Genomic DNA, 25943 nt, shown 5'->3' with positions numbered 1-25943 from the left:
TACACTATTGATACTATGTATAAAATAGATGACTAATGAGAACCTACTGTATAGTTCAGGGAACTCTACTCAGTGCTCTGTGGTGATGTAATTGGGAAGGAAATCCCAAAAAGAGGGGATGTATGTATACGTATAGCTGATTCACTTTGCTGTACAGTAGAAACTAACACAACATTGTAAAGCAACTATACTCCAATAAAATTTTTTTAAAAATACTTCAGATACAAGAAGAATCTATTCTATCTTAATGCTCTCTGGAGAAGAGCTCAGAACTTTTCTTAGTAATACAGTCCAGGTTTTAAATATCCACTTTCAGGAAATCCTCCCTTTTCTTTACCTGACATTCCCCAGGCTGTGGTTAGGTTACGTTCCACCCTCTAGCCATGAACAAACCCAGAAGGATGCAGGTCCTTCTAAGGGACAGATGAAGTCATCTGGTCAGAGGACTTTCAGAAAATCTGCATTGAATTGGAAAGGAAGTAAACACGGCCCAAATCACTTAGCATTCAAGGAACAACTAACTGAAAAATAGACGAAAAACGGAGGGAGAAGGGAAAACATTTAAACCCACCATAAAGATGGGGCCTGTCTTCTGCAGTACATCTTTTCTAATCTACACATAGGCCTGTACAAAGTTTTATACCGAGGGTTGACAGGCATTTCGTTTTGGAGGTCCAATTTTTAAAAAGTGAAAATATCACTAAGTGATAACTGTTTTGCAAGAGGAGATATAAAGTTCACCTTAAGCAAACTTGATACATGAGATATGGATTTATGAAGTACATAAATTAGGAGATAATTGTTCACTTTAGCAAAGACTTTCACGGTAGGGTTATTTTGTCAGCTCTCTTAATGTGTTTTATATTCCTTTGATTTACCAAAATTCAATTTACCTATTTCTGTTGCATAAGGTAAGGTCCACCTATAGCTAAGAATATAGAGTGTGTTAGATCTCTGGCTTTCATAGGTTATGGGCAAGAACAGACAGTAATTTGGCTTTGTATAGCTGTATGGAAAACGTTACAGGTAATCTTCCATGGATATAATGTGTCTTCTAAGCAATCTTTTTGCTAACTGTGTTAGCAAAACAAAGCAGTAGGGAAAATGCAAATATTCCATTTTAGAGCTTTGTTGGGTAGAAGCTATTCAGGGGAAATACATGTACTCCCACTAGGGAAGGTTCTATCTTTTACTTATAGTGTCTCCTGGCGATACGGTGTGACAAATTTTATACTGAAGTTATTTTCATTTACTCCTCAGAAGTATAAATTATGCTCACCTCTTTGTATAGACTCCATAAGTGCTTTGGTGCCTCAGAGAAAAAGTTGGGTGCAAGACACCAGGAGGGTCCAAATCATTTTAAATCGTTACGCCTACATACACATTTCTGCAGACATTTTGTCATGCACAACTCCACTTGCTAGAATGAAAAGAACCATTCTCTGTTCCAACTCATAAAATGTATGTAATATAAAAAAAGGAACATAAAGATGAATTTTAAAAAGTTTCCCCACGATCCCTGGTTTTCTGTAATTTCTTTTTAACCTGCTGAAAACTATCAATGGCAATTCTTATATTACACATGAGATTTGAAAAATGCAGAGTATCTTCCTAAAGAAGTATGCAGTAGTGTCATTTGAAGAAATTACTGTGATTAAAGGGGAAAAAAAGCATGTACCACAGGTTTTTTTTTTTAATATGTGAAATATAGTTCTCTCCAAAGACTGTATAGCCCTAATTTACATTTTCAAAATTATTATAACTCTTCTTAAGGTAACAGCAATTTGTCTGGTATTTTAATCTATTTTGAGCTAACATCTATTAGCACTATTTGAAAATGTGAGGCAAACTGCTATGCAAATTAAGGTAAATCATACTATAGTTTCATCCTATTGCTGCTGCTACTATAGAAGCGTGAGGAGAGATCCTTCAGAGTTTCTGAGATTCAGTTTAACCAATTTATCCAGACCATCACCCTGTTTCTTCACCTCCTTATTGACACTTGCCCCAGAAAATTCCAGAAAGTGCAAGCCTAGGCCTGAATTATCTCCTCAATAATACCTATTGTTCAAAAAATACAATTTCTAATGGAATTTGCTGCAGAAACCATTTATGTTAAGTGATTCTTATTTCCTCTTTGACTCTTGTTATAAAATAGAACATGCTTCTTATGTCGGGGGGGAATATTTGACATTTGAGTACATTAAAACCACACTTGAGAATATAATGAACCACTTAGGGACTTCCCTGGTGGCGTAGTGGTTAAGAATCCACCTGCCAAGGCAGGGGACACGGGTTTGAGCCCTGGTCTGGGAAGATCCCACATGCCGCGGAGCAACTAAGCCCGTGCGCCACAACTACTGAGCCCACGTGCCACAACTATGAAGCCCGTGTGCCTAGAGTCCATGCTCCACCACTAGAGAAGCCACCGCAATGAGAAGCTTGTGCACCACAACAAAGAGTAGCCCCTGCTCGCCACAGCCAGAGAAAAGCCCACGTGCAGCAACAAAGACCTAACACAGCCAAAAATAAATAAATTAATTTATAAAAAAGAATATAATGAACCACTTAAAATCATCTTTTTTTTAATGAAGAAAGTTTCTCTGCAAAAAGTGGACACTATTTAAAATACCACAAGCAATAAATGTATTGCATTTTTCCTAGACTGTAAGTTCCTTGACAGCAAGGAGGATTTTAGTCATCTTCTTGTTTTCAGTCCTATACACTCTCTCTGGCACATTCTCATCCCATTAGAATATAAGCTCATGAGAGAGGAGTTTTTGTTGTTTCTGTCCACTACCAAACCCCTAGCAGCTAGTGAATGCCTGGCACATAATAAGTACTCAATAAATATTTGTTGGCTAAATTAATATAGTAGTTGTTCTATGAGTGTGTATTGAGGAAACAAAAAGGCACCAAATAATACTAATACCCAGAAATCATGGAGATAAGCTCACCTTGTTCCCAGGGCATTTAGCTATGGTGGTGGCAGTCTCTAATGTCTTGACATTAGGGCAGCTCCAAACTCCTTTAATCTTCCGAAGTTCACAACCAAGGTGATTGTTTCTGCTACTCTCCTTTCTCTTCTTTCCATCTGATATCACCGGGTGCCTCCTTCCAGATACACCTTGCCTGGGCTTTCCAATAATTTTGCACAGGAGACCAAAACAGCCCGTGATGGTGGTTCAGCATCATAAGCTGGTGGTCACTGGGCCATGTGGCTGTTGGGCAGTGCTCAGGAAATGCCTAGGCTATACTTCAGATTAACTGATGGCAGCCTTCCTACTGGAGATGCGTGACACACTACACTGGGTAGGTGACACTGAGAAACATGCTGATGGTCACTGCACATGCGCCAGTTTCCAAAACTTTGCGAAAACCCACATGGTTCAGAAGATTTCATACTTCAGCCTTCAGCATCCAGTGCCCTGCTCAGGGTAGCAGACCCAGGAGGGCCCCACAGAAGATTCTGAAGTTTTGTGATATTTAAGGTTCCTTCTGATGTCACAGTTGTCTGGCGACAGGCGCAACTGTGGGCAGATCTCCTGACTCAAAACAATGCTATTTCCACCCTCTGATTTCTTGGGCTTCAGCAGTTCTACATGTCTTCACTGTTTACCCAGGGGCTGGTTTTTGGTTGTTGTTTTTCCTTGTCACAGTGGTATCTGGCATTTGTTGTCCCAGGGAACATGTAAACAATACTCCAATATACAGTATAGTCCCAGACAAGGAAAAATTCTCCAACTAAAACTGCCTCATGCTCTCTACCGAGAGACACTGTACTCATCAGGATTAGGCTCTCATGTGCTACGGGATAAATCAAACGCATTCTTCAGTGTGGTTTATTTTGGCAAAATACTTGAAAGTAATTTGTTAATTTTTCAGCCTAATGACCAATAGGCAAAATAAAAGTATGTCCCCATTCCAGTAGGGATGGAGGAAGAGGGCAAGGGAAAAACATTCAGTGAGCATCTACTATTTTCCAAGCATCTAAGCATTAATACCACTGATTACAGATGAACTGTGGCTCATACAGAATTAGTATTTCACACAGGGTCACACAGCTAGTAAATGGCAGCCAGGATTTGAATCCGGGACCCTGCAACACAGGCGCTCTCTGCCCTGGGACACATTGCCCTGCACACAATGTGATGCATGAAGCGTCAGACTAGGGCCTAGCTGAGCACCCACTCAGTGAAACGTCCACTGACATTCATTTTCCAGCTAACATTTAAAAAGTGATGGCGGTTTACATATAAATACAATTCAAAGTCCTTTACAAGCTCTTCAAAGTGGCTGCTCTATGGGAATGTAAATTACAATAGATCTCACTTGGCCTGGGGAACATTCTGCTGTGGAACTGTGGTTGTGGAGACTTTGACACATGATGGAAACATGGCGGAGCTGTAGGACTAACAAGGGGCCTTTTAGCAGGGCACCATGCCATAAACTGGCGTAGCTTTCCCTCCAATCTTCTACCCTTCAAAACGTTTTTCTGTGTCCCAGAGGTAGAATGGCCAGCATGACAGATATGGTCCCTGCCCTCTTGGTGTGGGAAGATGGACAATTACAACAGCAGCAAGGCCTGAGAAGTGCTTTCTAGGGGAAGTACAGGTTGCTGTGGACAAAACTTAGTAGCTCCTGACCTCCGCCAAGAGGGCTGGAAAGGGCTTTCCAAAAAAAGTGATACTTAAGGGGACTCCTGAAGGACAAGGAGGTATCGGCTTGTGTACCCCATGCACTAAATATACACATATTATTCAGGGGAGAAAGGAAACCCGCTCATGAGCTAGAATAAAACAAATAATCTGTCCTTCACTTTGTAAGCTTTGTAAGGCAATGCTTCTCCAGCCCACCTAACAAACTCAAGGGTATAACTGAAGTAAGTTCTTGTTTCCAATAGCACTGCTCTGAGGACAGGGGTGGGTGGGTGCAAAGAAAAGGCCCCCCCTCCCTTTCTGCAGGCTGGAAAAGTAAGGAGCCCACAGTAAGTCTGTGAAAGTGTCGCAAATAGCACAGTCAACTCCTGCGTCCTAATTCAGGGCTCTTGCCCTCACGCTGGTCTGTCACTATTCACAGACTCCTGGGCAACGCCACTCACTGCTAACAGCCCCACAGGCTGACTCCTGGGCAATATGCCTCCGGAGTCGGCCTCCCTCTGAGCTTCTTGGCTCCCGGGACAGTGTACTGGCTGTCCGTGGGACCTGGCATTCACCAGGTGCCAGCTGCTTTCACCAAGTGCCCACTGGCCCCAAGATGGGCATGTATTAAAACGGATAAAATAAGGGTGACATGAATTTAGTAACACCTTAAATTTGCATGTAAATGAGATGAGTCATCTAAGTGCAGTTTAAAATATTGTAAATAGGACACTAAGAAGAGAATAAAAGAGCAGACAATGCAGTGATTTGGCCAGGACCCTCACAGCCAACCACATGCACTGGGCTCTCCACAGGCCAGGGTAGATTTCTTTTATGATTCTCTTTCCCTCCCTTTGCAGCAGGACGTTTCACATCCCTGTTTGGGTGACATACCCCATCCGGCTAATGTTTCCCTATGATCAGAGCAGGGAGGTCCAGGACACCAGGAATCTGGCGCCACTGTTACAATCTCTCACCTCATCTCTTTCCCTTCAGCTGCAAGCCTAGCGTCCCAGCAGCCAGCAGCTCCACAGGCAGAACGAGGCTGCAGGCGGACCCACAGGGAAGGCAAAGGCTGGTGAGGGCTGTGGAATGACTCTGGGCATGAGTGGAGCACCCAGCTCCTTTTCTCCACCCTGCAGGCAGCTTCACGTGCCTTTCCTTCCCGCTTCCTTTCTCCACACTCCACAGTGACTCATACGTAACAAATGATCAATCCACGTTTACTGATGTGGGATGAATTAAGCTGTGTCAATAATGCCCCCAAAGGAGAATCATTTAAGAGTTCTTTGGACTTCATCCTCAGAAGTAGCCAAAGAATTCGAGGGACAGTTTGCCCCAGAAAACCTTTTGCAGTTATTGAAATTAGGGTATAACTAAGAATGTTCAGAACACCACACACACAGTTTAGGTTGTCTTGGTATATAACTCATAGGGGTGGAACAGCAGTGTTCGTAAAATGAAAGTAATTAACCTGAACATGCTCTGTCTGGGAGGACTAAGGGGAAGCAGGTGTTCAGCCTCCGAAAACGTTTCTCAGTGGATTTCCTATGAAGTCAAAGTGTCTTGGATTTAACTTTGAAGTACAAATAACGAATTTAAAAAATTAAACTGCATCTGCAACCAAGAATACAAACAAGAATACAGTGGTTCTCAGCCCAACTGCTCATTAGAATCACCTGGGGATCTCTGAAAAATCCCAGTGCCCAGGCCATATCCCAGACTAAACGTAACCCAACCTTGGAGGAGTGGGACCCAGGCATTAGTATTTTTTAAAGCTCCTAGGAGATTCCAATGTGCAGCTCAGGCTGATTGAAGAGCTCCTAGAGAGCACAGGTGGTTTCTGCACTTGGGAATCTGAAACCAAGGTCTGAACTACCATCACTTACAGGTAACAAGTACCCACCCACCTCCCATGCCACCCACCACATTAAACACTGAGTCAGGGGTTCTGGAGGAAAGAAGCTGTTGCTCCTACAGCTTGTTGGTCCATCTTGTTTCAGATATTCATCACTGTCTGAAACAAAATGTATATTCTTTGAGTGTAGTAAAAACAGACTGGTTTCCTGTCCTTCCACCTTGGCCTTCCATCTCCAGTAGGGCACAGCCAAAGGAGGTGGCCACCTGACCTTCCCAACAGCTAACGGAGAGAAAGATTCCCCTAAACCCAGTTCACACAAGGACGTAGTGCTTCCTCAAGGACCACTCAAGAGGTGGAAGGAGAGGGCACACATAACTGAGTAATATAATTTTTAAAAGAAAATGATTATCTTATTGGAGCCTAAAAGCCACCTGCTAAATTATGGGCATCAGCTGATTATAGGACACCCATAATGCACTAAGCCTCATGCATGAACCTCATACCAAGAGCCTAAGGCCTTTAAGGATGTATTTTTTTTTTTTTTTATAGAGAGGTAAGAAATATTACTTTTGGGTGGCAAAAAACTCATCTAAAAATCCCAAAGTGTAGAAGGAGACAGATACTGAGAATGCAATGAACCTGACAGAGGCAGGCTCATAAATTCAGTCAACTTTGTCAAAGGCAGTCATTCCATTTCAGGATCTGCAGTGACTGGAAGTGCCATGCTCTGTCAATATCACAACAGGCCTGGATTCATGCTGTCTCTTTTTCATGAAATGTGGGTTTCCTGTTAACACTAGCATTGCTTCTGTTCACTTGAATTAGCATGGTGAGAAAGCTGCAAAGAACCTGGGAGGATGGAGATCACAGAAACGCCTGCAATATTAAGTGAGAACCGGGGCTCACCAACCTGAAGCCTCTAATTAGAGATTAGTGTGACAGGAGTTCAAAAACTAGACTGTCAGAGAGAAAAATTAGTGACATTTTCATTCCCTGTTTCACCAAGTGATCCTTCACCCAGAAGGATGTTTCAAGCCAATTGGAAGCTCCAGGTACACAGTATTCCATAGGACGTTCTGAGGCCACAAACCCATGGAATTGACCCATCGTGCAAGTCTGTACATTTTTGGTATAGATTTGCATGTGCAGTGCAGGTTAGAACCAAAATTGACATGTGTGGGACACCAGGATGGAGAAAGCCACTTGGGGAGTCTTGGTGGCGCTCTAAATGATTCAGTAAAAGACTATTTGAGAAAACCTGGGTCCTAATAAGATAATTAACACTGTCACTAAGTGAGCGGTAAGTGTAATGTATTTACAGAACACACATCTGCGTGTTTCTAAATTAAACTTGCAAAGTTAAGCTAAAAAACACAATTGAGGGAGAAAACTCTCAGAACCAAAAATTATGTTTTCTTTTGTGCGTAATGGCTTTCTTGATTTCAGTTTTTATTTTCTTCCATAACGTCTAGGACGGTGGTAATTACCCGTGGACACCTGACAAAAAAGAAATCTCTCTAAATTGAGTCTCCATCCGGTAGAATTTATGGATTTGACCTGTTTCCTAAAACAAGTTTATTAGCAGCAAAAATGTATTCTGTATAAAAGTGATAAATCCATAAATTAAAATTAAAAAACCTGAAAATAAGTGATATTTTTGGCTTTCAGAAGAGAGACTCTACATAAATCAGAGCATTTCAGGGTTAGGCTCTGAAGGATGCTGAGTCCCGTCACACAGCAGATGTCTGAACTCTGTCCCTGACTGACCTGAACCCTTAAGGCTGCACTCAGAATTCCCCAGCTACAGGAAACTGGTATTAAATCTAAGGTGTCATCTTTCTTATTTATTTCCCTCCGTCTAGATACTTTTTGTTACCTATCAAATTATTCAGAGGCAGTGGGATCTAATGGTTTTCAAACTTGCTTTTGGCTGTACAATACTTCTGCACACCAAAGTAGTAAGTATACAAACCAAATAAATAACCGGATAAAGCAATATAAGTGGGGTTGCTCTGGCTGATGTTAGGTGCGACCAGGCACCGCGGCCTCTTAGCCACTCTGTCATTCCTAGAGGCTCTGAGGAACCTCCTCGGAACCTTGGGGCCACACAGAATGCAGATGAGAAATAACCCCCAATCCATCTATCCATCATCCAACACATATTTGTTTAGCATCTGTTACGTACCAGCCACTGTGGTAGGGCCTGGCAATATAACATAGACTAGAAGCCCATGGATCTTATATTCCAAGGAGGAGGGGAGTCATGGGGATGAGAATGTAAGAATTCACCACCACTACAAGTAAGAGCTAATGTTCACTGTTTACTTCATGTAAGGAATTTTACACATATTAACTCACTTAATCCTCTCAACAGCCTAGGAGATAGCTGCTATTTTTATTTCCACTTTACAGATAAGGGAACAGAGGCACAGAGAAGCAGTATGGGAGGTGGAGACAGAAAAGCCAGGAGTGTGGCGACATTGGAGACAAGAGAAAAGCATCCTCGCTAAGGAGGGAGTGGTTACCATGTGGATGCAGCTGCTCAGAGATGGAGCAAGTTGTGGTCAGAGAAATGGAAACTGGATTTGGTGACACAAGAGTCACTGGTGACCTTGCAGAACAGAAAGAGAGTGTATGGAGTGGTGAAAAGTAAGGACAACTGTTCACAGTCAGTCCTTTTCAGGAACTGAATGGTCGAGTGCCAGAAAGATAAAACAGTAGAGGACCATAGCTGAAAGCCAGGTGGGACCAAAGTGAAGTTCTTCATGTAGAAGAAACAGAATTGCGGGTACCGCTTTTGAAAATTAATTTGCAGTCTGATAGCATGATAACTGCCCATTTACTTGTCTGTCTTCCCCAGCAGGCTGCAGGCTCCATGGGGTACGAACTCTATCTCGTTCACTGTTTTTTTCTGACCTGTCTCCTATTACAGTTACTGGAACACAGTAAGGAGCTCAATAGATATTTCTTGAATAAATGGATAAAATATATAATAAAAATTGGACGCTGGGGAAGGAAGCTTAGGTTTTCTCTTGAAAAACTACTTGCCAAACAAAGTTTTCACTAGACCCAGCACGGCGGGCCCTGGTAACCTGCTGCTGAGTGGTTGGGCCTCGGGGGCGGGCTGGCCCGTTCCTTTCCACGGAGCCACAGTCCTCCAGTCTCCTGAGCCTCAGCAGGCTGTCCTTGTTTCTACTTTGTGAAGTCAGGTGCTTCGGAGTTCTGGGATCTAATCTGAGCTCCATTAAGAAACTGCTGTTACCTTTTCTATTCCTAAATTAGAAAAATAATATGATCCTGCAACCTAATTCTTTCTTATAATTACTTAAGCCAAATCAAAGTTCCAAGGAGATTATTTACTGCAAAGCAATGATGCTCCAGGGAGCCTTCAGGCAAAGACCAACGTAACATTCTATTCACCCCACAGCATTTGGGGAGCAGTAGGCCCCTCCTGCCTCCTTTTTAAAAAAAACAAACAAACAATTTCACTATACATCCATCCCATAACAGAAGTGAGCAAAACATAAGCAACTACTTGCACACTCCCTTAAAAAGTTCCAGGGAGATGCCGTTTTTCTTGAAGAAACAAACCAGCCTGGAACTGACTGGCGGTCAGACTTGCTGAGTCTTACTCTTACTTACTCTCTCTGTTCACAGAGCCCTGTTGATCTCTAGGTTTCTTCTTCCTCTATAAGTTTCACTGTAATTTAATGGGTCCTAACTATTAAAAAATAAAAGTGGATCGTATTTTTTTTTTTTTTTTAAGAATTGCGGTCTAAGTCTCAGGGGCCTAGTTTTCTTTGGAAGATCTTAGCATGTGAATTTATATTCATGGCTAGCATATATGAACTAGGCAGTTCATATCATGGTTAAGTATCAGATAGGATTCCAGAGCAGCCATGTATACATGAATAAATAATAATGATAATAATTATAATAGTTGACATTTACTGAGTGCTTACAGAGTACATGACATTAGGCTAAGTGCTTTATTGCAATATCTCATATAATCTCATAACAACTCCCTGAGGTAAATATTACCCCCATTTTTCAGATGGTAACACAGGCTTTTAGAGATTAAGTTGTCCAAAGTCCCACAGATAGTAAAGTGAAGGACGTAGAATTTGAAAACGTAGTGGTTTGACACTAGTGCTCACCAATTTAACCTCTGTCATAAAGCTCCACACCAGTGTCTCTTGCTTTATTACTTAAATACAGGAAAGGCCTTTCAGTTACCACTTCGTAGAAGTTTAGGTGAGGAGGGCTGGAAGAAGAAGTGATGGGAACTTAGCTAAAATGAGGTTGAGAGATAACCTCTGAATTTCAGCTGATGTGTTTTTCCCTGTTTCAATTACCAGCAATAATCAGGAGAGGGTTGTAAAAATGTGTTTTAAAGTATTCCTGTGCGGAAATCACTGGAAGAAACTGTTTTATCAGCAAAAGGAACAAGATGCTGATACTTCAAGTGAAGGACTTAAGTGCAGATTTCAGAGCCCCAGCCATACTCTCTCCCCATTTTTCATCTCCCCTTTCTCTTGGCACGCATGGCATTGGGGGCTGTTAGGGCAGTGGTTATTGTCTCCCATGATCTATAGGACTGCACGATCTGATACAGTCAGACCACTCCTGTCTTATTAGGAGAGAAAGTTTTGTTTTGTTTTTTTCACTTTATTTTCTTTGATAAGGCGTACTTTGCAATATTCAATTTTGGCCATGGGCAATCTGGAAACAGCTGTGGATACATTGTGGGGAGAGGGGAGTCCCTGCAGGTACGCACTTTGTTTCATGGCTGAATTGCTACCCAAACAGTCCTAGACACAGTGCCCCACAAATTATTATTGCCTTAAACTGATTTTTCCAGTTAGTTCTGTATATTAGTTACAGAGTCCTATATTATTTTCCCCATAGGGTTTTCCTGCTCATGATTCCTAAACAAGCTGATAAAAACTCCATTTTCCCCACAGAAATCTTTACGTTGTTGAGGCTTTCTCTTGCCATAATTACTTCCTGAAAAATGCAGTGGTCAATTCTTCCTGAATATTTTTACATTAAAATGGGCACATAAAACTTGGCCCTTGAGATTTTAAGGTTGCAAAGCAGATTCCTGGCTTTAAAGAGCTGACTGGTTGCTATTACTTGCTTTCTGTATTGACTTCTCATTGACTTGATTCAATCTCTCTACCATTTCAATGAGGAACTCTGTGCAAAAACAAGGATTCCTTATGACCTGAAGAAATCTTTTCTTATGAAAAAAAATCATGTTTCATTCCTCCACTAAGTACTTCAGGAATTAGGCCAGGTGAGGAGAAAGGTCTTGGCAGTGGCAGTTTGATGAGAAATGAATTAATTTGATTATTTCCATGGTGTGGATCAATAATAGTCAGCCTCCACAGAGGCCCCTGGCCTGAAGGCAGCTGGATAGTCAATAGGATCACACAGAGGTGATCTCCTCCCCCAGCAGCCTCTCTGATCTTTTCTGGGTGGACTCTTCACGCCTGTGTAATTCTAATTTATGTCAACTAGAAATCAAAGAAATTCCAAGAGGCTTTGGTCATAGGACATTGGCGTGGACCTTTCAAAATCTATTTATGTCTATTCCTTAAGTAATGTGTCCCCCACAGCCCTCCTGGCGTCTCTACAGGCCAAGGAGAGGTAGCTTCCCAGCAGAAGGGCTGCTACCTGCTCTGGGCAAAGGCAGAGGAACGCAGTTAGGTAAATCAAGGTACCCTTTCTCCTTCCTATTGACAACTCCGCAGAAACATAAGAACTAATAAGCATTTTAAGCAAAATGCTTTGCCAAGAGTGGCTCCCTCAATAACGCTCTTTGATGATACCCCAGACGCTGGCATTTTCAAATCAAACGAACAGTGTATAAAATTAGTTCTGCATGAAGTTAAAAAAAAAAAGTAGAAAGTGAAAGGGAGCTTTTAAAAGCTCCAGCACTTCTTCATCCAACTGCTTTTCACAAGGGTTTGGCATTTGAGAATTGTTACATTTATGATGCTATTTGCTGCTCATAATTCAGGCCCTCTGTCTCCAAACTTCTGTATTAACACTTGCTGCAGAGGTTTCCACCGTGACATTTTATCACTGAGGTTTCCCAAACCAGCCAGGCTGCCTCTGGTGAGGTCTGGTTTCTCAGCCAATACCATGCCACTGGGCTTCCTCCCTTTTCATCAACGCTGTTACCCCAAACATTTTTCGTTAACATTGAACATTGCATTTCCATTTGCCCTACAGCTTTCCCAGGAATTTTTTTTTCTTTTTGTCCTTTTTAGTTTTGTTCTCCATCCAAACTGCCATGTAAGAAGTGAGAAAAATATCATATTAGTAGAAGAAACAGATCTGTATAGAATCTAGAATTCACTGAAGTTGTGAAAATGATTTCTATGACCAAAGCCACTGACTGTCTGTAATTGTGGAAAGCAGAAAAAACATACTGCTCTTATTAGACAGTCCCGTTGGTTATACAAGTAGTTTTAACTAAATCACCAAATAAATGCGTGTTAAGTTGATAGGTGATTTCGGGTCAACTCTAATTCCCAAGGTCAAGTAAGCCTTTGAACAGTCTTTAAGAATATAAGTTCACCCCAATTCATCAAAGCTGTCTCACACAGCGTTTTCTTCTCTGGGTTCTTACAATGCACTAAAGTTTAGGAGATTAAGTGGCGTCGGCTTCAAAACTGAAAGTAATGCCTCTAACGTGCTTATCCATCCAGCAATTGGAAAAGCTACTCAAACAGGGGCTTCTTAATGCGCTTCCTAATTTTACAAGTGTGTGGGGAACACTGCATTTGTCTAACCGCTGGAGGACTCCTTCCTAGGAGTCACCAATGTTGCAGCCAAATTTACTGCTGTTTAGCTTAGACCCTGACTGATAATCTATATACATGTTGCTTTCATCTGCAAAGCATACATTTAATGTTTCTTATCTGTTCTTTGTCTACCTAATGAAAATGGGAGAAAAAGAAACAGAGGAAAAACACTTTTTTTTCCTACAACAAATACAATGCATTTCGTTATTTAATTCTTCAGAAGCTCAAGTGAGGAAAAAAGCAGACATTTGGTATAGCTTCCAAATCAAATATAAGTGGCCCCAAATGAAAGAAAATATGATTAGCCTTCAATATTTCTGAGAACCCCAGAATTGCAGGACACGAACCCTGGGACACACAGATATCACAAACCCCATCTCTCTCCAATGCAGGGATCCCATTGGCAACATGCCTGACAAGGGGGCTAGTTGTAGAAACCAGTGAGGTCTCTTGCCCCTTCCTTTAGCTCCAGGTGGTGTGCAGAGGGGAAAGAGAACTCAAATGAACAAGTTTTTAGTGGTTAGCAGATTAGGTTAAGGTACAGGGAGAAGAGTAATAGATCCAAATTAATTTTGTTCTTTAATTCTTTGTTGGCACAGATGATACCGTGAGGCAGACAGTGGCTCTTTGTCTCTGTATCCTAATCGTAATTTCACTGTTTCCTGTTTCTGTTCTTCTATTCTTTCTCCATTATTTTTCTTATCCTAGCCACTAGACCACCAGGGAGCCACATCTCCATTATTCTCCTTAATACTTTCTTTTTGTTTCCTTACCTATTTGAATTGTTTTATCTTCAACCCACCCTTTTCTCCCACTGCCAAATCTTTCTTCAGCATTATGCCTGGATCAGTAAGTTGATTCCAAATACACTGTCCCACAGAGGCATTAGTTTTCCTTCGTAAAGTGTGTTGAAAATGTAACTATTGATATATTTATGTCGAAAATAATAATCTTAAATTTAAGTGAGAAAAAAGTAAAAGAGCAACATCTTCTTTAATCTGAGTTCATTTCTTTCTTCTTTTTTAAAATTTCCTTTCAAAATGGCGGGCAATACAGTTTTTTTTCTCATTTGGAAATTCAAATATCAAAACACAGGTTAATATAATGATGATGATAAGAATAATCATTAACACTGAGCATTTTATATATAACAAGCTTTACTCTAAGGGCTTGATATATGTTCACTCATTTAAATGCTCGTAGCATTTCCACGATTATCATCCTCATAGTAAACGACGAAACAGAGAGGTTAAATAACTGCCCAAGATGACACAACTAAGTGCAGAGCCCAGATCTGAACCTGAACTCTGACTGTGTCCATGTCCTCGGCTACTACTAACTTCTTTTCTTTGCTACTCATATCTTCCTTTGAATCTTGATAACTTTAAAATCTGGAGACAGACAGCATAATACAAATGTCAAAGACAGAAGAGCTACTCACGCTAGATCTCCAACCAACTAAATCAACCCGTAGGCTTTTAAGCGCAAGGCTTTACGTGCACTGTGTGTGTGGTTTGGAAACTTCTTCCGTCCTAACAGAACTTCCCGTGTTTGGCCCTGAGCTGCCTTAAGTCTGAGGATGCCATATGGCAGGGCTGGGCCATGCTGCACCAGGCTGTGGTCGGACGGCTGGGTGCGAGAGCCAACGGGCTCTCCGAGCAGCAGGCTGGTTGGAGAAAGGATTCAGAGGCCATCTGAGGAAAGGGCTAAAACCCTCAGGAATATTGCTCATCGAAACCGCCTTCTGATCCCATTTTGGACTAATTTGCATTTAGGTAGAAAAGGATCCATTAGCTAACTGCAAATTGGCAAAATGCTGGTCAGCAAATATGTCTGGAATAATCTTCTGCACTAACTGGAACACAAATTTCTACAATTCATCTCTGAAGGTGAAGCTGATCTCAACAAATCTAAAGAGTATGGACTAGAAACATGGTGACTTCTGAGGATGGTTGTGGCTACAAAGATACATTTTGAATGCATACATTTTGGCATCCTTGCTTAGGTAGTTCTCATGTAGCAATTCCTTCTGGTGAAGCTGAGAAGCTCTGCTGTCACTGTTTAGTGTTTCTAGAACACTCTGCCTACTGTGGCCCCTTTTATCTGTTTTAAAAGAAGTCATTTTAAAGTGACAGGGTTAGTAGCAGTGTTAGGTTAGTTAGTAGTGAAATCTGAGGGAGACTTGCAACCCCTGGGTCTCTGCTGTTGCTTAGTGACAAAGTCAGTCGGTTTCTAGGCTGGGCTTAGAATATATAATAAAATCTCTCTAAACATAACTAACTGGCAAAAGCCTAGTATAAGTTGGGATTGTAAAGCATATGGAGAAAAGAACTAGGTCAATTAACAAAAATGACAAAGATCTTGGACCATTCTTCTTATTTGCCTCCAGATTTGCTACATTTAGAAAATGCATGTCCTTCGAGAGGCATACATTTTTAGTTTCACTCTCATTTGTTGGATTTGCTAGATTTGTCCCTAATCACCAATTGTAAAAGTAGCACACATGTGTAAATCATTACATGATGCCAGCACTTTTGGAGCAAGTATCTGAGGTGGGTCTTTTCCAAGGAAGCATCCCCTTGCCTGGAGATAGCCCCCAGGGTTTGCCACAGGCACTGGACACAGACTTGAAGATCTGGGGTAAAGTCTTGGAGGAGTGGCCTTGGGCCAGTGCCTGGTCTTTCTGAGCCTCTATTTTCTCCCCTTCACAGTACAAATGATTACTTCCTAGACTTGTTATAGGGGAAAACATAAAAGCGACAAAGGGGAAGGCACCTCTCTAATGCCTGGTTATCAATTCAGGTTTTGATCATCTTTAGTAAATGCAGCACAATTTCTCAAACTCATGCTCACGTCTCTGGCCAGCTCCACTGACCTCCCGTGGGGCCCCTGGGACTGTTTCTCATCATGTGCGAGAAGTGGCGCCTGAAACGTGGAGAGAGGCAAATTCCCACATAACGTTCCCTCACTGGCCCTTTCTTGCCCCCAAATGGCCAGAATACATAGATGTTGAGCACTGAAATCACACACTTCAGATTGCGACAAAAAAATTTGGCACTGTGCTTTCCATCTTACTGTTGTAGGAAACTTGGAACCCAGAACAAAATTTTACTGTTAGACCGTGCACATTGCAGTGTGCCATGGAAACATTTTTAATTGTGGTCCATAGACTTATGGATAGGAAGCCAAAATCTAAGCTGAGCGTGTGTATGATTGTTTTTTCTTTCTGCATAAGCACGAAATTCATTTTTAAACAGAGAAATTCAAAAATAATCTCAGATAAGTTTAGAAAACCAGGCAACTTACAGTGTAATGGTATATGCACATATGTGTATACAAACATATATATATATAGGAAGAGAGGAAGAATATAATATCAAGCTATTAACTACAGTGATATGTAGAAAAGAAACTTGATAGGCAACTCTTACTTTATCGCATCTCATCAGTCCCAAATATCTTAGAGACTTGCTGCTCTGTGCAATCAGGGTGGCTCCTTGGTCTGTAATTTCTTTACACCATCCAACATCCACAGTCTCTATTGTCATGCTGTATCGCCCAATGGCTATCAGTGCTGCAGGGAGGGACAAAGGGGAAGAAAGCAAGCATAAATGTTAGCAGGGTAAGGGATCTCTATCTCATTATGACTATTTCTCTCATTTCCTCACTAAATTTGTTCCTGAAATGTTGTGTGTAAATGAATGTTTTGTAAACGAAATTCAATTTAAAATGCTTTAGGAAAGCTTGCTCTATGACAAACCCTTTCACAAAGTGAATAATCATGCCATAATTTCCCTTTCATTGGAACACAACATTTTATCAGTTTTACTCATTACAAGGTTACCTGTACTTCCAAACATTCGTATCTGCAGAAGGCATAAATTAAAATGAATTACACATATAACGTTACAGAAAACCCTAAGCAGTAATTAAATTTTACCCAAGATAACTTTAATAATTAAAAAAAAGAAGAACCCATGTAAACACCATTTTGAGGTGTGTTATACTGCATATGAATTTCTTTACCAATTGGCATTTTTTTACATCTGTTCATGATCTGTAAAATGTAAGAGTATATAATATTTTTCACGTTAGTCCTTCTTGGGACCGCTAGGAATTAAACGTACATTATACATACAGCTGAATTTAATTGGTGCTATGCTAGAGCACAATAAAGGGAATGCATTTGTTATGGGGAATTTCCTCACCATATCAAAAGTCTTCCTTCTATTAACATATGAAATGAAGCCTGTCATCTGAACATTACGACAGCATCTCTAGTCTTCTTGACTGTTTAGCACTGTACCACTACTGACGTGCAGATGCTTAGCCCACAATCTATGATGTGTATTACTTATCACTGCAAAGCTCCATAACCCATCTCCCTGTCAGAGCAACCAGTCGGTGAATTTGGCTCTTTGCTACAGACTTCTGATTAAATAGACGTGCACACTTCTACCTTTGCAGCACAGGAAAACAGATTTCAATACCTCCAGCCAGAAAAATTTACGGTGCATTGGTTTGCAAATGAAAACCCTGAAAACAATGCCAAAAACGTTAAAAAGGAATAATAAATTGTTTGCTAATTATTTCCTCATTCTAAGATAGGATGAGTTGGTTTCTGTGACATTAAAAGCAGATGATATTTTCCAATTGATTAGATTGATAAGAGCAGAGTGAATTACTCATGTAAATAAACATTAACTTTTTTCACTTTAATTTTTTTTATACAGCAGGTTCTTATTAGTTATCTATTTTATACATATCAGTGTATATATGTCAATCCCAATCTCCCAGTTCATCCCACCACCCCACCCCGCCTCCACCCCCGCTTTCCCCCCTTGGTGTCCATACGTTTGTTCTCTACATCTATGTCTCTATTTCTGCCTTGCAAGCTGGTTCATTTGTACCATTCTTCTGGATTCCACATATATGCGTTAATATATGATATTTGTTTTTCTCTTTCTGACTTACTTATAGCTTGCAGAAAAAAAACACTTGGCAAGATCTCTTTGCTAATTACCTAAGTAATTTTTTTTTTTTTTTTTCTTTTTGCGGTATGCGGGCCTCTCACTGTTGTGGCCTCTCCCGTTGCGGAGCACAGGCTCCGGATGCGCAGGCCCAGCGGCCATGGCTCACGGGCCCAGCCGCTCCGCGGCATATGGGATCCTCCCAGACCGGGGCACGAACCCGTATCCCCTGCATCGGCAGGCGGACTCTCAACCACTGCGCCACCAGGGAGGCCCTAAGTAATTTTTTTTAACTAGAAAACTCATGCCCATGCATTCAAGTATCAAAGCACTCCGAAGTAGCCAGATATTTAAAGTTTATAAAAACAATAATCATGATCCCAGTGTTTTCCAGTGAAAATGCTATAAAGGAAGAAAAAAATTCCTGGAAGTTCCTCATGTTATCAATTTGTTGATGTTCTCATCTGTGCACATGCTATTTTGGCATTTAGTTTTCCAAGGAGGTGGGGCGGGGCAGGGGAAATCTGCAAAGGTTTGCTGAATGGTCTGAGTGATATTTTCGTGTAGTATAAGCAATATCCCAGGTTAATCCCATCGGTGTTCCTGACCTAAGAAAACTATTGTTCTCTCTGATATTGTCGTAAATTTCATTGGTTATGATATCCTGAGGATCTTATATGATAAAAGAAGTAGAAGGTGCAAAAAGAAATTCCTTTCAATACAAAGTGCTCAAACTGTGATTTCAAAAGATGGAGCACAAGATGCAGGATGACTTCACATTAGTGGATAGGGTATTTTTACTGAGGTTTGAGACTAGAATGTGAAAGCCCTGCACTATCCAGAAAACAGTAAATCAAGTGATCTGCGGAGTTTCCAGAGGCTGCTTGATAAGCAAATGAAGAGTTAACAGCTACTAAGTCCAGATGCTAAAATCACTAGTGTTTGGTATTTTCCTTTTTTTTTCTTTCTTGTCCAAATTAAAACAAACAGTAAATAAGACAACTGAAGATAAATCAAGGTATTGTTTTTGTTTTGCCATAGTTCTATTTACTGAAGAATTAAATTTTATTTTTCCTTAACTCATTCATTTACTCAACAAACACCTCACGAACACTCACCCTAGAGCATTTCTCTCCAATACTTATTGACTATCCATGTGCTAAGCATTGGGCTAAGAATTTTAGGTGCATTATCTCATTTAATCCTCACAGCAACCTTACAAAGTCTTATTGGTAGTTCCATTTTAAAGATCAGGAAACTGAGTCACAGAATGATGGAACACCTTTCCTGGTATCACAAGATAGTAAGTGGGGAGTAGATAAGTAAGCTGAGAGCCGGCTCTCAGTCCTGGCTGCACATTAGATCTACTAGTTCAGAATCATGGGCCCAGGCACCTGGCAATTCCAACATGCTGCACTGCCAGCGTATGGAACTGTGGTGTGACACACCTGGCCTGTGCTCGGTCACAGGGACAGAAAGGTTCACAGAGCTCAGAGGTCAGTTCAGTGGGGATGGCGGGGGGAGGGACGGTTGGGTGGAAATGAGGAACAACCAAGTAAACAGTCACAACACAATGCTCATCCCCCATCTCTTCCCATCCCTAACTTCTCACTTTTCAGATCTTGAGTCAAAGGTCAGCTTCTCAGAACCGATCGCCCTGTCATTTTCTGATATCGGAAAAGTTACTATTTATTTGTTCAGTTATGTACTTTTTTTGCACCTCACTTCTCCCATTAGAATGACGGATTTCCTATTCACTGTTGTATCCCCAGCATCTAGCATACACCTGGTACAGAATCAGTTCTTAAAAATATTAGTTGAACATGCCAATGACTAAAATGTGGTTAGGTCTATTATAGAGGCATGCCAAGGGGCATGCGAGCCCCTCACTCTTCAGGGGAGGAGAGAGATCACGGGAGCCCTCATGGAAGAGTTAAGCTAGGTCTTGAGGGATGACTAAGGATTCTCCAGAAAAACAAAGGCGTGACTATGGTGGGCTAAGGAAATAGCATATGTAAGGGCAGAGAGATGTGAAAGGACTGGGGAGCTGCAGGTCATTCCGTGTGGCTGAAATAAAAACGAGTACAAGGAAGTGGCAGATTTATTCCAGAAATATTCATTCCATGATTAGTAGCACTGGGGTTGGCATAAGACATACACGGAGTAGCAAAAATAAGCAGAGTCCTTGATGTCATGAAGCCCATATTCTAGAAGAAGAGAGAGATGTGAAGTGGACACAAAAGTATATATAATTCTAAATTGTAACAAGTGCTTTGAAGGAAATGGAATGATCATTGTAAGAATGACATTTACATGGCACCAGGGAGAGTCTTCCTGGTGAAGTTACTTTTCATCCCTCCAACAGCACTGCAAAAACAATATCCATGGTAGAGGTAAGAAAACTAAGGTTAAATACCTCACCAAGGCTCCATGCCTATTAAGTGGCAAAACTAGGGTGCAAATGGAGATAGTTTGGCTTCAAAGCCAGGGCTCATTTTTTCACAGCAGCAGCATCCAGGGTGGTAGAGGAGCCTGTGTATGTTCAGAATGTATTTCCCTTTAGCTCCACTCAAAATTTAAACACTACTGCTCATAGGTAGCCAGGTAGCCAAGTATCACCCTGTGACTATAAAACAGGGTCCAAGAGTGTCTTTAAATCCCGAAATATATACTGAGTAATTTACCTCTCTGTGAATATATCCTACCTTTGGATATATTTTTTTATTGTTTTTCATGAGCTAGCTGTGGTAGAGTCTCAAATTCATTTCCAGCCTCACTACTTAGTAGATGTTGACCTCAGGATGACATTTAACTTTCCTGAGTCTCAGCTTCCTCACCTGCACAATAGCGATGGTGACTATATGTCCTGTCTACTTCATAGGGTTGGTCTGAGGTTCATATGAGATAATACATGTAAGGGACTTCACACTACATAAATGTACTACATAAATAAAATACTGATTTATTCGATATTTTCCCACGCCATTCTACAGTGGTGCAGTTGATTGAAAATGAAAAGACTTGGAAGAGTTTTGAAAAATAAGAAGCTCTGGGCAAATGGGACCATTATATAAATACTTAGTCATTATGTCACTGCTAGAGTTCTTGAACTGCCTGCTCTCCATCGGTGACCACAAACTTACAGACTGCACCTGGGATGATACGGCTGTAAATGGAATGTATGATTACTATCTTCACTAGGGGCTGTTGACACATTATAATGGTATTTATTAAGCCTTGAAAAGGGATAAATTATGCAAGACTAATTCCTTATCCCAATGCCATTTTAATGCACTTCTTAATGTGCTAAGTGTAACTAATAAAGTTAAATTTTAAAAAGTTACAAAAATTCAAAGCTGTAATTCAGAAACATATGATGATCAAGGATATACATTAACCCACTAAAAGGTGTTTCCATAGGCATACAGAGTGACTGAAAGACATGAGCATATACGTAGTTAATTTTGACGAAGAAACTCCATTTCTAGGAATCTATCCTGAAAATATACTTCTAATTATACAAAATTATACACATACAAGTTTACTCATTAAAGCGTTGATTGTAATTGCAAAATAATGGAAACAGCCCCTAATGCCCATACATAGGAGAGTGGTTAAATAAACTATGCTACATCCTCACAGTTGAACACTATGCAGCTTTAAAAAAAATTAATGGGGGAAGATCACTAGGAGCTTCCAAATCATTCAGTGAAAAAACCAAAGTGCAAAAAAGAGTTTACATGATGTGCTACCACCATCCAAAAGACAATGCAATTAAAAAAATAATCAAAAACAAAAACATGAATCTGCTCACTTGTGAAAAAAGAATATGGGAAAGACACACCAGAAACTACAGAGACTGTTTAACTATAGGGGGTTGGTGGGAAAGGGGAGAAAAGAAGGGGGCATGGAATGTGGAGGTGAGGGTGGGCGAGTGAGGGGGACAAACACTTCTTAGACTCTCTCTTTGCCTAGAGCTTTGACTCTCTGAGCCACAGTAATGCTTTACATACTTCCCCAAATTAAAAATTTAAACCAGCCAGGATGGGGAACCCCAAGTGGAATACCAACAGTAACAAATGAACCTAACTGTGTTACAAATGAACAACATGGCCCCAACAAATAATAGAACCACACCAAAGGGGATGGGAATTAAGAATTAAGTGGCTTCGGAAAACATGATTTTGACTGGATATTGTAAAGTGAAAACCAAAAAGAACTGTCAGCAAATACTGCACTCTAGTAAGGAAATCTATTTCTCACAGGGGTGTGAGTTAGCAATTCAGTAACTACTTTACGCATAATCTAGGATTATAAATAATGAGAGCCAGTCTTTTCACTGTTAGGGAAAGAAGTTACAAATAAGAAAAGGGGGGAGGCTTATAATGAACCTTGTGGTATTGAACTGGAATCAGAGATATTAGAATGAACTCATGGTGTTTTATACACGCATTATAGAAAAATACATGTAGAAATAATAAATATGATGTATGTGCATGCATGCATGGCTTAGTATACATACCTACATTTCTTAGCTCTTTCTGCTGAGAGGAACTCAGAGCAAGGATACCCCAGTAGCAATGATCTACTAGCACCCAGATCTTAGTTTTTAAGTATCATATTCTCCAGTAAAGTGAATAAAAGAAATCAGGGCTTCTTAGAAAAATGGTTGATTCCAGAACTGGGGCTGGGAAAATAGACGATGATTCTGGGATATCTTGTGATTGTATAAAAAAGAAGTGCTTAAAAAAGAGTGAGGGTACATCAGAAAGACAGAGGATCCAATCAGAAAGAGCTACCAGTGGCCACAGCTGGAACAATTTGAGCAGCAAAATAAATAATGATAGTACTGGATTATAATTCAGAAAAATGAATAAGCATTCACAGATTCACACTGATATAAATAAAAAAAGTAGCCAAGGAAGGGCACCTTACAGAAGAATTCCAATTAATAAATGTATAAGGAATGAGGGAAATAAAAAAAAACATTATCAGGCGAAGACTAGAGTAATAATTATTGCAGGCAAGATCCACCAAATGGATGCTCAAATCAGCGAGTGAAAGTTTGAGGTGAAACAGAATATTGGTATAGTGCCAAAGATATTTATCAACTACCGAAAATTGTAACTTTATAGTGGAGAGACCCAGCAGACACCACCTTACCCAAATGATCAAGGTTAACATCACCAGTAATAACATATAGAGGTATACTGTATCGCCTGATCACTTCTGCAGTATTCTCACCAAAATGAATAATTTCAATCTACTCATAAGAAAACACCACACAAACCCAAAGTGAGAAACATTCTATAAATAATTCACCAGTACTCATCAAAAGAGTCAAGATAATGGAGTATAAGAAAAGAATGAGGAAGTGTCACAGATTAGAGGAGCCTGAGGAGACATGACAACTAAATACAATGTGGGATGCTGGATTGAATCCTGGACCAGACAAGGAAATTAGGGAAAAACCTGGTGAAATTCAAGTAAGATTTGTAGCTTAGTTAATCTCGTTGTTTCAAGTTAATTTCCTAGTTTGATAACTGTACTGTGGTTATATGTCGTCAACATTAGAGGTAGCTGGATGAAGAGTATACATGAACTCTCTACTATTTTTGCAACTTGTCTGTAATTCTAAAATTGTTTGAAAGCAAAGAAAAAAAAAACATGGATAAGTTAATAAGAGATACCAAGTGAACGAACTAAGTAGAGGATTAAAATTTTCTAAGTGAAAGCAGGTATTATTTTTACACTGTAAGATCTGATATATAAATGTTAGGACTAAAAATACATTTTTTCCTCATAGAAGAAAGATTAGTCATATGAGTGCACTAACAAGTGACCTGCATGTGCCATTTTGTCCTTTCCAGTTCTATCATCTGCTGTAGATCTATGTACCTGTAATAAAATCAGAAGAAATGCCCTAGTGCATGAAAGAATCAGGGTTAAAATTTAACAGTAGGATTAACATCTTTCATGTAATACTTGGATAAAAGCCATTTGCAAAGAAATTTCTTGGCACGGATACAGAGAGATAAATAGGAAAAGTGCTCTTCTTTGTGGAAGCCACAGAAGCCCCCAAAACAAAGGAACGGCGCTTTCAGAGACACTTGTTATTGCATCATGGTCCCTGCAAAGGCTCCCTCTACCCCGCAGGGACTACAGCAGTGGCTCCTAACCCTGGCAGTTCAGGAGAATCACAGGTGCCTAAAAAAAGTACAGATGCCCGAGTCTCACCCCTGGAGATTCTGATTCAGGAGAAGCTATAAAAGCTCCTGTGATCCCAATGTGAAGTCAAGGCTGAGAACCACTGGAACAGAGTAACCTACAACTCCAGCAAAGTCAGTCAACTAAAAACAAAAGAACTCATTTTTAAGGATATAAATAACTTATGTGTTCTGATATTTTAAAACAACTTTGCCTCTCAAACAGTTACGACTTCTTGTACATAATCCAATGCTTTTAATCCCTTTATTTCTTATTTATAGCTTTAATTCCACTTTTAAACATTATTCTGTTCCTCCCATTATTATGTAGCAAACCCAACAGTGACTACACCTTACATTTTTCCAAGTTGTGCTTTTTTGTAAATATTTTTCTTTATTTCACTGCACTTACTTATATTTCTAATGCTGCACTTATCAGAGTTCGTTTCATATTAGAATTATTTATCAAAATGCCCGTCTTCCCCAAGACTGTAAAATCTTTGAAGCGGTGAACATGGAGAGTGTTTTCCTAGGACCCCTGAATCTCTGAAAATCAAGTGTCACTCATTTTTTATAGTTTTAATATAGTTTTTGGAAGTATAACATAAAGGTAGAAAATTACACAAATCCTCAAGGTACAACTTGATGAATTTTGACAAAGTTAACATAGCTGTGTAACAGTATCTGGACTGAGAAACAGAGCATGACTAGCACCCCTAAAGCACCCTCATCCCCGACTCCAGTCACTACTATTCCCCCAAAAGGATAACCACTATCTTGACTTCCCATCACACAGATTAGTATTCTTGTTTTTGAACTTCATACAAATAGTCAAACACCCAACACACTTGTTTCTGGTTTTTTAGCTGTCCATCATGTTAATGAGATTCACCTACATTGCCATGTGTACTGGTGGTTTGTTCATTCTCAATGCTGAAAAGTATTCCATTCTATTCTAGATGAACATTTGGGCTGTTTCCACTTTTTGGCTATTAGGTATAACGCTGTTATGAATATTAGCACACATGTCTTTGTGTGAATATATGTTCTCACTTCATTTGGGTAAATAGCTAAGAGTGGGATTTCTGGGTCATATGGTTAAGTTTATGCTTGACTTCCTAAGAAACTGCCAAAATGTTTTCCAAAGTGGCTATACAATCTTACATTCCCACCAGCAGCATATGAAAGTTCCAGTGACTCCACATCCTTGCCAATACTTGGTAATGTCTATCTCTTTGATTACAGCCACTCTAGTAGGTATGAAGTGGTGCCTGATTGGGGGTTTTAATTTTCATTTCCCTAAGCACTAATGATTTTGTGAATCTTTTCATGGTGTCATACATTTTAAAAAAATCCTAGCTTAGTGCCTCTATCCTTGTAAGTACTCAGTAGATATCTATTAAATTAAATTGATGAAGAGGAAAAGCACATAGATAATTTTTCTATTATTA

General features: G+C 40.2%; 1 protein-coding gene across 2 annotated transcripts in view; it reads right to left on the bottom strand.

The window, feature by feature from the left end:
• The window catches only part of FBXL17 (F-box and leucine rich repeat protein 17), a 488270-nt gene that overhangs the window by 5507 nt on the left and 456820 nt on the right, over positions 1-25943 (bottom strand). For both annotated transcript variants that reach the window (XM_082621243.1, XM_082621244.1), the window contains one exon: positions 16748-16890. In XM_082621243.1, coding sequence (XP_082477369.1) covers positions 16748-16890 — 143 coding nt within the window. The remainder of the gene's footprint in view (positions 1-16747; positions 16891-25943) is intronic.

Source organism: Mesoplodon mirus (assembly GCF_964341445.2).
Source record: "Mesoplodon mirus genome assembly, chromosome: 5".
NCBI lineage: Eukaryota > Metazoa > Chordata > Mammalia > Artiodactyla > Ziphiidae > Mesoplodon > Mesoplodon mirus.
The sequence above is the reverse complement of the archived record's forward strand: the minus strand, read 5'-3'. Positions and strand labels throughout refer to the sequence as shown.